Below are 13,245 nucleotides of genomic sequence, written 5' to 3' on the forward strand. Positions count from 1 at the left end.
CACTTGCTCGATGATGTTGATCAAACCGAGAATGAGGTTTCTGTCCTAAAGTCATCCATTAATACTAAATATGCAATAATGAAATTGAATACAACTGCAACAAGGAACCTCATCATCATATTGACTAAAGCGATGTACAAAATTCAGACTTACATTTCCACGCATGAATGGTCAGTGGTAAAACTTCTTAAGGTTGTGGACATTCCATGGCCGAGGAAGTGGCCTCTCGTTAAGATCTTCTAAATAGTACGCTTCCGCTCTCGCAATGACAGTAACTCTATACGGTCCCTCCCAAGATTAAGCTAACTTCCCGGCACCTGCGTCCCGCATGTTCCCCACAGCTTTTCTCAGCACCAAGTCTCCGACACTGAATTCCCTAGCTTTTACATCTCAGTTGTATCGTTGGGCAAGCTTTTGTTGGTATTCCACTAGCCGTATTGTTGCTGCTTCTCGGCACTCTTCCAACCAATCCAAGCGTTCCAGCATTAACCCATCGTTTTGGATGAGGTCGAATCCTGCAACCCGTGCACTGCATAAATTCACCTCGGCCGGTATCACGGCTTTTGCTCCATACGTTAAGGAGAACGGAGTCTCCCCTGTGGACCTTCTGGGTGTTGTACGGTAAGCCCACAAAACGTTAGGTAGCTCCTCAGCCCACCTTCCCTTCGCCCAATCCAACCTTCTTTTCAACTCGTTCAAGATTGTCTTGTTAGTCGCTTCAGCTTGGCCATTGCTCTACAGATACGTTGGAGTGGAATACCTATTTTTGATGTCGAGATCACTGTAAAAGGTTCAGAAAGCTTTGCTATCAAACTGTAGCCCATTGTCTGATATCAGCAGTCCAGCACCCCGAATCTCGTGACTATGTTTTTCAACACAAACTTCTTGATGTCTACATCCCGGATATTAGCCAAGGCATCAGCTTCTGCCCATTTCATGAAGTAATCAACTGCCACCAACACGAACCGGTGGTTACCTGTTGCTCAGGGGAATGGGCTGAGAATATCTAGCCCTCATTGTGCAAACGGCCATGGACTACTGAAGGGATTCAAATGACCTGCTGGCTGATGAATCAGGGGAGCGTGTTTCTGGCATTGTTCACATTTCCGTACATATTCCGCTGCATCTTTCTACATCTGCAGCCACCAAAATCCTTGAGTCATCGCTCGGTGTGCTAACAAGCGCCCCCCTACATGACTGTCACACACTCCATCATGCAACTCGAATAAAAGCTCATTTACTTTCTCGGGGTGTAAGCATGAAAGGTAGGCCCTCCAAAATACCTTCGGTATAACTTGTGATCTGCTGATAGCCAATACCGAGAAGCCACCCGACGAATCTTTTTGGCCTCTTTTTCATCATCCGAAACTCGATCCTCGGCCAAGAAGTCAATGATCGAGTCCATCCAACACAGTCTGGTTGTTGAAATTACGGCGACGTTGATCTCGGCTGTGATACAACTATCTCCCATACCAATGCTTGGCTCCCTTATAAGCTTTACTTTGATAAGCTGAGGAATTTCCTCGGTCATTGACGAGGCTAACGTGGCTAGGGAGTCAGTGTGTCTATTCTGTGCTCGGTTGACTTGGGCCACCTTCATCGTTTCGAACTTGTTAATGATTTGCTTTGCTGCTCGCAAATAGGCTTTCATCCATGAATCCTGAGCTTCAATGCTGCCTTGGATCTGATACACAACCAATCGAGAATTAGAATAAATCTCCACATCCTGTGCACCCAAGCATAAAACGGTCCTTAATCCGGCAAGAAGGGCCTCATACACGGCCTCATTATTAGAGGCTTTAAATCCCAATCTAAAGGAATGCTCTAAATGTATCCCCTCCGGAGTAATTATGACAATTCTGGCTCTAGCCCCCATAACACTTGAAGCACCGTCCACAAATACTTTCCACGGGCAATTCTCTACAAGATAGATAATCTTCCTGTCATCTTTAGGAGAGAACTCCACAACGAAATCAGCTAGGACCTGCCCCTTTATCGAGCTTTGCGGCCTGTACCGTATGTCGAAGGAACCTAGCCGAGTCCCCCATTTAGCTATCTGGCGTGTGAAGTCTAACCTCCTTAACAATGACTGTAAAGGATACTCAGTCAGGATGAACACAGTATGAGCCTGAAAATAATGCGGTAGCTTTCTCATGGCGTGCACCAGGGCTAACACCAACTTCTCCAAAGGTAGGTATCTTATCTCGGCATCAACCAGGGTTTTGCTGATGTAATACACTGGTTGCTGTATTCCTCAGTCTCTTAGTAGCATGGCGCTCACGGCATGATCGGACACTGAGAGGTATATGAATAAATCTTCCCTGGAATCCGGGGTCGTTAACATGGGCGCTCGCGTCAGATAATCCTTTAAATCTCGAAAGGCTCTGTCACACTCCTCATTCCACTAAAATCCCTTCCACTTCCTTAAAAGCTGATAGAACGGTCTACAGCGATCAACAAATTTGGAAATGAACTGGTTGAGTGTGGCTAACATCCCGGTCAATACTTGCACTTCTTTTGGATTGCTCGACGGCTTGAGGTGATTTACAGCCTCGATCTGATTGAGGTTGGCCTCTATTCCCCGATTGGTGATCAGATACCCCAAGAACTTACCAGCCCCCACACCGAAAGTGCACTTCTTAGCATTTAGGCACAACTTATGTTGCCGGAGCACCTCAAACACTCCTCGAAGATCTTCTACATGCCGCGCTTCTTGTTTGCTCTTCACTACCATGTCGTCAATGTACACTTTCACCGTACACCAAATTTTATCTCAGAACATCCTTGTCATCATCCGTTGGTACATGGCTCCGGCGTTCTTCAATCCAAATGGCATCATATTATAGTGATAGTTTGCATCCGGAGAGACGAACATCTTTTCTCGATCCTCAGGTGCTAGGGCAATATGATGATATCCCTGAAAGGCGTCCAAGAAGCTCATCCTCGGGTGTCCGTATGTGGCATCTACCAATTGGTCAATCTTCGGAATAGGGAACGGATCTTTCGGGTATGCTCGGTTTAAATCCGTGAAGTCCACACAAACCCTCCACTTGCTGTTCTTCTTTACTACCACGGTATTTGCTAACCATTTCGGGAAGAAGATCTCTCCTATCACCCTAGCTTCCTTCAGCCTCCGGACTTCCAACTTTACCGCGTCAACATGCTCCTTAGCCGTTCTTCTCGGCTTCTACTTCTTCAGGGGGAATGACGGGTCCACATTGAGTTTATGGACAATGAACTCGGGGTCCACCCCGAGCACTTCGTACGGACTCCACGCAAAGACATCCACATTCTGCATAAGGAATAACAACATTTCTACCTTATCCTGATTCTTTATGCTCGTCCCTATTTGAAAATACTTGTCAGTGTTTGGAAAGGTTTTAACCTTCATCAGCTTCTCAACACAACTAGCCCCCACTTCTTCTCAGGGCTTCTGTAATTGCTATGAAGATGCCTTCACAGTGGTTTCCTTTTGTTCAACCTGCTTACTCTTCCATCTGACTGCGGCAACTAGGCATTGCCTAGCCATTTGCTAGTTTCCCCATACTTCGGCAACGCCATGCTCAGTAGGAAATTTAACCTTCAAATGCAAGTGGACGGAATAGCCCTCATTGCATGAATCCATAGCCTTCCTAGGATTGCCGTGTATGGGGAGAACGATCTGAATACTATGAAGGTCACCATTACTTCCTTGCCCTCCATATTCACAGAAAGGGAAATTTGACCCTCGGGAATCACCACTCTTCCATCAAATGAGACCAATGGCGTATCATACCTCGTTAAGTCCTGACTTTTTAACCCTAGCCTCTCGAATAGATCTGGGTACATTACATCGGCCCCAATTCCTTAGTCTATCATAACCCTTTTCACTATGAAGTCGCTTATCCGTGCTGTTACTACCAACGCATCATCGTGCGGTTGAATCGTTCCCTCCAGATTTTCCTCGTCAAAAGAGATAGGCAATCGGCCTACTTTCATCCTCTTTTCGGGTGGTTGTTTTCCTGCGCAAGTTTCTTTAGGTGCCACTGTCAATACTTCTCTTCTGGTTATAGTCACACCCCTCGAAGCAGCATGGATGACCTCGATCACCCCTAATGGTGGCGGGAGAGGGTTCCCTTTTTGCTGAGTGCCATGACCAGCATCCTGGTTTTTGGAATCTACTACGAACTCTTTCAAATATCCTGCCCTCACAAGTTGCCCCAGATGATCTTTTAACACCCGGCACTGCTCGGTGGTGTGCCCTTTATCCTTGTGGTATGCGCAATACAAGTTTTGATTCCTCTAAGACGGGTCGCCCCCCATCTTGTTTGGCCATTTGAAGAATGGTTCATTCTTAATCCAGTCAAAAATCTTGTGTACCGGTTCCTTAAATGCTACATTCGCCCCCCCCCCCCATTTGCGCTTCCAGTTCCTGCATCCTGAAATCCTTCCTTGGTCTCAATGGAAAAATGCCCTGCCAGGAATGATTCAGCAATGGGGCCTTGCCCTTATTTTGCAGCCGATCATCTTCGAGACGTTTATACTCCTCAATATGCCTCATAAGTTGTCTCATATCCTCGGGAGGTCTTTTCGTCAACGATTCCCGTAGTTCAAAGTCTTCGGGCAGCTTTATCCTGAAAGTGCTCACCACAATCTTCTTGTTACCCCTACCAATTTCATTGTATAGCTCCCAATACTGACTGGCATAACTCCAAAGGGTTTCGCCGACCCTCATCTTTATGGATAATAATGCGTCCATCGGTTATGGCACCCAGCTGCACATCACAAATCGAGAACTAAACTCCTGGATCAGCTTGGCAAAACTGTGAATGGAACCTTTTCGCAACCCATTAAATCATCTCAATGCCGTGGAGCCAAGACTTGAGGGAAACACCTTACACATTAGCGCATCGTTGTGTGTATGTAAAGACATCATATGGATATAATGACTAATGTGCTCCACCGAGTCCGTTTTCCCATCGTAGGAGTTACACGGTGGCCGTGTAAATCGGCTCGGCATAAGGGCCAGTTCAATTTCGCTTAAGAACAGCGACTGAATGACACTTCGTAAAGCCCAGCTCATTACGTCCATAGGAGCATTGTAGGGCCACCGTTTTTGTGGGGAATCCGAACCACGGTCGGCATATTCGCGCGAACGTGAATGGTCTCGGTGTTGACGCGGCTCTCGAGAATGTGAGCGGTTCCTGCGTCAGTGTGATTCTCGAGAAAGGGAACGATCCTGGCGTTGATGGGAACCAGACTGGCTAGACCCCTCCTCATCTCGATTTCCCACACTACCATCCCTCATTTCTCGGTTGTCTCTGTCCCTTCTCTGGCGCCAACCTCTCGCCTCCAACTCCAAATCCCTTACCAGTTTGCGCAACCACTCCAGCTCTTGGTCTCTCTTGTCTCGTTGCTCGTGCCTTGAGGCACCCAACACTATTCGGTGAGTTTGGTCCAACCCCTCCCCAAGGCCAGACTCTTCCTCTTTTCGCTCGCGCTCCCTATCCTCACGCATTTTCTATCTTCTCTCTTGTCATGTGGAGTCTCGAGAAGACCCTACTGATCCGCTTTCGGCTTGGCCTCCCGAACGCCCTTTGGTCATTTCACGTGCGTGAGTCTCAGTCGAACCACAACTTCATAGGATAGCCCCACGATGGGCGCCAATTGTGCGCGTCGGAAGTGAGACTGTTGTGCCTGACCTCACTTGGGCTCATAACTTACTTGTAAAGTAGGTTTAGGATTTTCTGCTTTGGGTCGTTCTCGGCACAGAGAATCAACGTAGTTTCTCCTTTCTCTCTCTCTTTCTGAATCACTCTTTTTCTTTACTCTCTATTTTTTGAGAACCTTTCAACAACCTTTTTCCCTTTCCATCTCTTCATATTTATAGCTTTGGATTAATGGAGTGACCATGATTACAGCCATAGTTAATGCAATTGGGGGTCCAATATCATCAGTTGTAAGTGGGTGGTTAGGTGGGGGTGGAATGTGGCGAATGTGGCCTTGGAACTTGGTTCCAACTCAAGCAGGAATGCTCGGCAGTGATGTTTCCTAGGAACTGCTGGGCATGCTCTAATGTATTCGGGCGTTAGTCTTTCTTTATTATTCGGGAATGTTTTGTCAAGCAATGATCAGGTGATGAAACTTGGGCTTGTAGTTTATGCGGGTTGTGAAGAAAGAGATTGGGGATGTGGGCCATGCTGTTGAGCCTGAATCCAAGGCCCAACTGGATCTGGGTACCACGGTACCGTACAGTAACTGTGTATATTTACATGGTTACTGTAGCAAAAATAAAAATCTACAGTGATTTAGAAGGACTGATGTGGGATGTTTTTGAAGAAAAATGCGTAAAATTGACACATTTTTGTATTTTGCAAGGACTATTGTGATTGTTCTAACGTCATTGCCAATTTGGAAAGAGTATGTCTTGGTACAACAAAATTTCGCAACATTTTCTTGACATTTTTTTTTTTCATTATACCCTTATTTTGAGTTGTGGGTTCTAATATAAATTGATGGGTACACCGCACTTGTGAGCTCATGCTTATAAGCTGTGGGTGGGAGGCATCTCTCCCCGATGTGGGATTGAGCAAATCCGTGCGAGTGGCATCAGCCTCCTCAGCCCATTCCCAAAGCGGACAATTCCTTCTTAGGGTAGATTCGTTCCTCCCACAATGGCCATAAGAAAAAGTTATTTTTCATTTACATAGTTACTTTTTCATTCACATAGCTACTTTTTAAAATAAAATCTCTATCCTTTCTCTATCACATTCAAATATCATTTCTTAAAAAATTTTGTACTCATTCTTTCAAATAAACTTTTATTCTTTCTACACTTATTCATCTTTTTAATATCCCACCCCCCCCCCCCCCCCCCCCCCCCCCCAAAAAAAATCCAATGGAAACCTTTTTGTAGCTAATGGATGCTGGCTTTTCAGACAAAGAGTCACCGTTCATGAGCAAAGAAAAAAAAAATTCTATATTTTAAGAGATACTGTTTGACATATATATATATATATATATATATATATTAAGAGTTTACTCGCAAAAGTAGAATGGATTTTGGGTTGTCCTATATTATTAGAAATGCTAATCATCCTTCTTTGAAGTGCATGATTTACATCTCTCTCTCTCTCTCAATTATGAATGAAAAGACCTCACCTGACCATCTAACTTTTTTATTTATTTGTTTTTTATCTTATGAACAAAAGGTAAACGCAATGGGACTAGAGCATTCAGGAGAATCTAGCATTTTGCCCTTGTTAGGCAAAATATTTGGCAATATGTCCCTATTTGTAAACTATATAGGGGCGTGCCCCTATTTCGGTACTCGATGACACTAAAATCGAGTTACTTAAAGAACACAATTACCTTAAAATCGAGTTATGCCCGATCAAACTTAAAAAAAAAAAAAATAAATAAATATTGCATAGAACTCAATTTTAGGGAGATCGAGTTCCAAAACGCCACTATAGGGCTAAAAAATACCATTATAGGGCTCCTTCAACTTGCCATGGGACAATCACACTTAGGAAAAAAATTTGCAGGAAAACGCCGCTATAGGGATTTAAAACATCATTATAGGGCTAAAAAACACCCCCATAGGGCTCCCTTAACTTGCCATGGGACAATCATACTTAGAAAAACTTTTGCAGGAAAACGCCGCTATAGAGCTTTAAAACGTCACTATAGTGCTTAAAAACGCTACTATAGGGCTCCCTGAACCTGGTATAGGGTAATTACACTTATTTAAAAAAAAAATTGCAGAAAAACACCGCTATAAGGTTTAAAAACGCCACTATAGGACTTAAAAAATGCCACTATAAGGCTCCCTAAACCTTGTATGGGATGATTACACTAAAAATGTTTTTGCATGGAACTCAATTTCCAGGTACTCGAGTTCCATGCATTTTTAAATTTTTTTTTTAAAGTTTGATCGGGCATAACTTAATTTTCTACAAATCAAGTATTTAATTGAAACTCGATTTTAAGGTAATCGAGTATCGAAACAGGGGCACGCCCCTATATAGTTTGAAAACAGGGGCATATTGCTAAATTGTTTTAAAAAAAGGGGTAAAATGCCAAAATCTCCCTTTAATTCATGTAAGTTAAACATGTCTCCAATAAGAGAACAACGCAATAAAATTTTGCCATGTTTGTATTTTTCAAATAAGCTATAAAGTAGAAAGAATAAACAATTTTTTAAAACATGGTAGAATTTTTCTCTAAATTTTATATTTTAACTAATAATTTTGTAAGAACATTTTGATTAGTTTCAAATGAAGTGGTTTCAAATAAGGTTTTCAGACCCGGACCGTTCATTAAACTATAAAAGGGAAATGTTCAAGGTTTTTAAGGTCGAACCGAGGTCGAACCGTGATGACGTCATAATTAATTTAATAATTAATTAAAGCCTAAATATAGATATTAAATTTATAAAACTAGCAAAATTGACTAATATATCTATATATGTGAGGGAAATTTAATGATTTTCAAGCATATATTTAATAATTAAATAAGAAAGTTAATAAAATAAAATAATAACCATGAAAACATTAAAATTTATGATTAATTTTTGAAGTAAAGTTGAATATCTTTGAAGGATTTTAATCATAATTTTTTTATTCCTTGTAAGAGATGGATAATTTAATTAAGTAGAATAAAATTGTGTTAAGTTGTTTTTATATAAAAAAAAAAAAAACAAAAAAATTGCTAAGGGGTTGGACGGCACGGTTCTTGCCACTGGTTCGTGCGGTCCAACCCTGGTTTTAGGGGTTCACGGAGTTGCCACATATACCCGGTTCTTTATGCTTAAAAAACCGATTTTCATCTCGGTTTCTGATTTTCACGGTTCGACCTTTCCGTCCGGTCCGGTTCTGAGAACTATGGTTTCAAATAGGGTATCCATAGAAAGGGCTTAAAGTATTTTTAGATGGACTTAAAATAATTTTTAATACGTTAGAAGTATTACACGATTTAATTAAAAAATTATACAAAAATAAATCAAAATTATATTAATAATTAGTAAGCTACTTAAAGCTTCAATAGTGTTTTATCTGAATGAATTAACTATTTTAATAATTAATGATGAATCAAATGACATAAATCCATTCATTTTACAACATGTAATACATACAAATACTGAGTCATTTGGTGCAAATATTACATGTAGTGTGTAAATTTTACTACATTAAAATATAAAATTATGATATATAATCAAAATAAATAAATAAAAATATTAATTTTTTAAAATACTAAAAATTTTTGGTAATATAAATTCAATAATAAAAATTTAGTTTAAGTAGAATTTTAAATTTCTTGTAATATAGGTAATAGAGTTTCACCTAAAGCAAGCTATCTAAGAATGGACAAGGTTTCTCGCCAAATTAGTCAAACTCCTCATATATCTTTTTATTGTATGTGAATTTTGAAAATCTAACCTGTAAGGACTCAATTTGTAACCACCCAAAAATAATGTTGGGTTCGTACGTTAAAAGGCCCAAACAATAAAATTTGTAGAGCGTAAGTTTGAAAGGCTAGGCCTTGGTCATCGGACGGTAGTTGATCAGGGTTTCCATAGTGATTTGCACAAGGATGAACCTGACATGTTTAATAATAATCTATTCCTGTACGTCATGAGTGGCTCCGGTCCTTAAACCTTGTTCAAGAAACTTCATGTCCTTATTATTCTCCTTTTTTAGGACTCCATCGTCTGGAAGCCCTCTCTTTTTGGCGCATAAGCCTTCACATTATATAGCCCTTCTCGGTTGATCCTGACCCTCCACCTGTTGATCAGGCAGGTACCTATTCAAATACTTGTCCCATCAGCTGCCTCCCCCTGCTTTTTGTTAGTTGCAATAACCGAAGCCACACTGTTCAGGAGTCTTTTCCCATTAATACAGCCAGGACATTTGTGGGCGGATTCAGTGCGGAGGTGACGTATTTACCTTGAATCACCCCCACTCCATACCCCCATGTGGGTCCTATTCTACTCGCCTCTTCTTCTAGGGGCATTTTGGAGGCAACCTTCGATGAGATGTCGCTCTTCCTTTTGAAGTCTTGGGATGCCGAAGACAGAATCATCCTCGGCTGCATCTCTAGGCTATTTGGTCTTTCACCACTTGTCCTCGGCAACTACTCTCCTCGGCATGGGCCCTAGGCCCTAGTGGAAAGTGGACCGGGTCATAAGTTCTCTGGCCCTACATAACCCTTGTATTGCATTCTCTTCATGTTCTTAATTTGCATATCAAATTTCGTTCAAATGGATATTATTTACTATTTGATCGATAAATTTATTTTTTATACTTATATCACAAAAAATTAAATTTTGAATATTTGATTAATGATATAGCTTTTGATCTTTTATTTTCTTGAAATTTTACAAGTATAGAGAATATAATAAAAACATGCAATTCAACGATTAGATTTTTAAAATTCAAATCTAATAAGAAGATATAGAATAAGTTTAAAAAAATTTCCCTCTAAAATAATTAAAAAAAAAAAAACTTTTCCATACATGTTTCCTCTCCACGGCAATAATTCCAATCAGCCTATTGTTCACAATGTCAACCAATGCATTTGTTTGTTGGTGAAAGTTCAAATAGTGTAAAAACACCCTTGAACGTTTAGACCCCCAATTTACAAATTAACCAATTTAAGCTTTATGTCAAACAACTAGTGTGCGTAAAATGAACAAAAGCTATAAAACAAAATTGGAAAACAATCTAAGCCGATTTAAAATCACAACTCACAGTAGATAATAAAAGGCAAAGATAAAAGGGAAAAAAGATGTAAACACAAGGACAACAGGCGATGTGTTATCGAAGAGGAAACCGAAGTCCTCGGCGTAAAACCTCTCCGCCGCCCTCCAAGCGGTAAGTAATCCACTAGAAAATGTAGTTGGGATACATAGACAGCAATAGAACCTCCAAGCCTAATCTACCCAGTGCACCTAAGCCCTCCAAGTTTCTTGCTCCAATGAGGTTGCGCTGAACCTATTTCTTTTCTAGCTTCCCGGATTCCGCTACTTGACCATAACATCAACCAATGTAAATTGGTTCATTCCTAACTGCTTTCTAGAACACCAAACAGCCCTCTCACAGTAATGGATATAGTGAGAAAAAGTTTTGGTAAAATGCCTCTCAAGGGTTTAACAATGGAGAGGAAGAGAGTTGAGGAATTTGAAGAGACTCTTATGTAAAGATTGTAGATGAATCAATCTTGTTTTACTCTAGGGTTTCTCTCTCAAAATTCTTTCTGGAAGCTCACTTTCTTTTGTGGGTATAAGGGGTATTTATACTGGGGTGAGAAAAGAATGTGAAACGTCAAGTTTTTCAAAACAGGGGTGGCTCGCGGCTTGACTGAGTCGCGAGATCTAGCCGCACGATAACAAAATGGCCAGTTGTTCTATTTTGTCCTGTAGTGCTCCAGTTAGCATGACGCTTCAACTTCTGGCATGCTTGGCACGTGTGCTGCTTCTAGGGGCTTGCAGCCGCGAGTCACCCGCGAGATCCAGCCACGAGACTCTGTTTTCTTGCACATTCTTGAGCATTCAATCACTCTATCTCACTCACTATCCTTACAACAAACCCACCTAAATACAGGGTTACTAATTGTAGAAATACAAGCAAATTTGGCACGGAATAAAGCCAACAAGATGGTTGATTAAATTCAACCTTACAGTTGGCAATGCGGCATGGTATTTATAATCCAGTTGTTAGGTAGCTCTCACATATTTGGTGGCATGTGTAATGTGTAAGAGCACTGGCATCCCGAGTGATATATAAGTTGCTATTTTGCAACCTAAAAAATTATTTTTTCTAGAAACAGAAGATACACAAGCTAAAATCCACCCAACGAAAATACTATTGAACCCATGTCCGACCAATTCAAGCCGAGCAACAAGGAGACCCATTATCCTCCTATTTATTTATAGCTGGCCAAGAAGTCCTCTCAAGACTGATTGAGAAAGAGTTTGCCAACAGAAACATAGATGGTGTCAAAGCTAGTATTGGAGCACCACAACTACCAAAAAAAATCCTATAGCTGCGTTTTTAAAATGCAGCTATAGCTAATAAAAATGTGGCTATAGGACGATTTGGCCTATAGCCACGTTTTTCTAGGCCGCGTTTACAACCATGGCCCAAACCCGTGACTATAGGCCCGGATCAATGACCGCGTTTTTATAAATGCAGCTATGGGACATTCTGTAGCCGCATTTTTCAAACGCGGCTATAGTGTATATGTAGAGCTCCATTACCTTGTTACCAGCACAGAATGCTACAACAGTGTATATGTTTCTAACTGCATCCTCAAGGACTAAAGATGCCTTCCTGTGCATCTCCTGGATACCCCTCGAAAATCCAGCAATCCACAATGAATAAGTGAAAGTGAATCATATAAGTGAAAGCGAATAAGTGAAAGCAAATATCCAGATACATTAGTACTTCATTATCAAAAAATGAATAAGTGAAAGCGAATCATATAAACGAAACTTTTGCATCTACAGAATACAAATATATTAGAGCAGCAGATATTTCACAAATCCAGGCACATCAGTAAGGTTAATAAATTGACTAAACTATCATAAAAAAGTAGATCCAGATATAAAGACAATATAGCTATTACCTTAACACAATATTGACCCTTTTTTGGGTCACCATAAGGCTATAGAGTTGGCAACTGTGTCTAGGACTTGGAAAAAGCACCTCCTTATAGATCAAAGAATGTATAAAATCAATTCTTTTTAATAGTAATTAGAAAAACAAATATAGTTTGCTGTGTGTTTGTGAAAATCAATTAATGAAATGATGCATATACCAAAAGTTATTCAGCCCCGCACTGCAAGGGTGTGCATGCAAAAGCAAATACATGTGTAAGGTGCATACATTGTTTTTGTAGGATGGATTGGATAATATGGGACGAGAATTATTGTGGTCAGTATTGGCTGATTACAATTAGCTAGCTGAGTGTGTGTGAAGTGGTCTTATGTGGATGAGTCAGTGGAGTTGATGCACAGGCTTCTGTCATGGGACCCATAAGAACCAATTGGTTTTGGATTAAATAATGCAAATATAAATCTAACATGCATTTGACGCATATATAAACCTAACATGTAATTAAATGGAATCATATTCACGTATAAATTTACTCAATGAAAAGAGTAATTACCACAAGATGCGATGGCAAAAATGGTGCCAAGTGTTTCTTCACACCAATAGGACCCATGCCAGGACCACCTCCTCCATGAGGAATGCAAAATGTTTT

At 40.7% G+C, this 13,245-nt stretch overlaps 1 protein-coding gene across 1 annotated transcript; it reads right to left on the reverse strand.

The window, feature by feature from the left end:
* Positions 1–390: 390 nt before the first annotated feature.
* Positions 391–2,734, reverse strand: LOC115967778. Its single transcript, XM_031086925.1, has 5 exons — positions 2,507–2,734; positions 1,284–2,089; positions 1,113–1,189; positions 849–976; positions 391–735 (listed from the first exon to the last, which is right to left on the reverse strand). Exons 1-5 carry the CDS (start codon positions 2,732–2,734, stop codon positions 391–393), a joined length of 1,584 nt encoding a protein of 527 aa, XP_030942785.1.
* Between the last annotated feature and the right edge of the window lie 10,511 nt (positions 2,735–13,245).

The sequence above is a fragment of the Quercus lobata genome, chromosome 2 (assembly GCF_001633185.2).
Source record: "Quercus lobata isolate SW786 chromosome 2, ValleyOak3.0 Primary Assembly, whole genome shotgun sequence".
In the NCBI taxonomy this organism is placed as follows: Eukaryota; Viridiplantae; Streptophyta; class Magnoliopsida; order Fagales; family Fagaceae; genus Quercus; species Quercus lobata.

Excerpts from the sequence above, each read along its gene's own strand:
- LOC115967778 (XM_031086925.1), bottom strand. The coding sequence starts at position 2,734 with ATGGTAGTGAAGAGCAAACAAGAAGCGCGGCATGTAGAAGATCTTCGA. Across the intron at positions 2,090-2,506 it reads GCAATCCAAAAGAAGTGCAA|TCATTGTTAAGGAGGTTAGA; the intron begins GTATTGACCGGG and ends TATCCTTTACAG. Across the intron at positions 977-1,112 it reads AGAAAGATGCAGCGGAATAT|GTAACCACCGGTTCGTGTTG; the intron begins GTACGGAAATGT and ends CCTGAGCAACAG.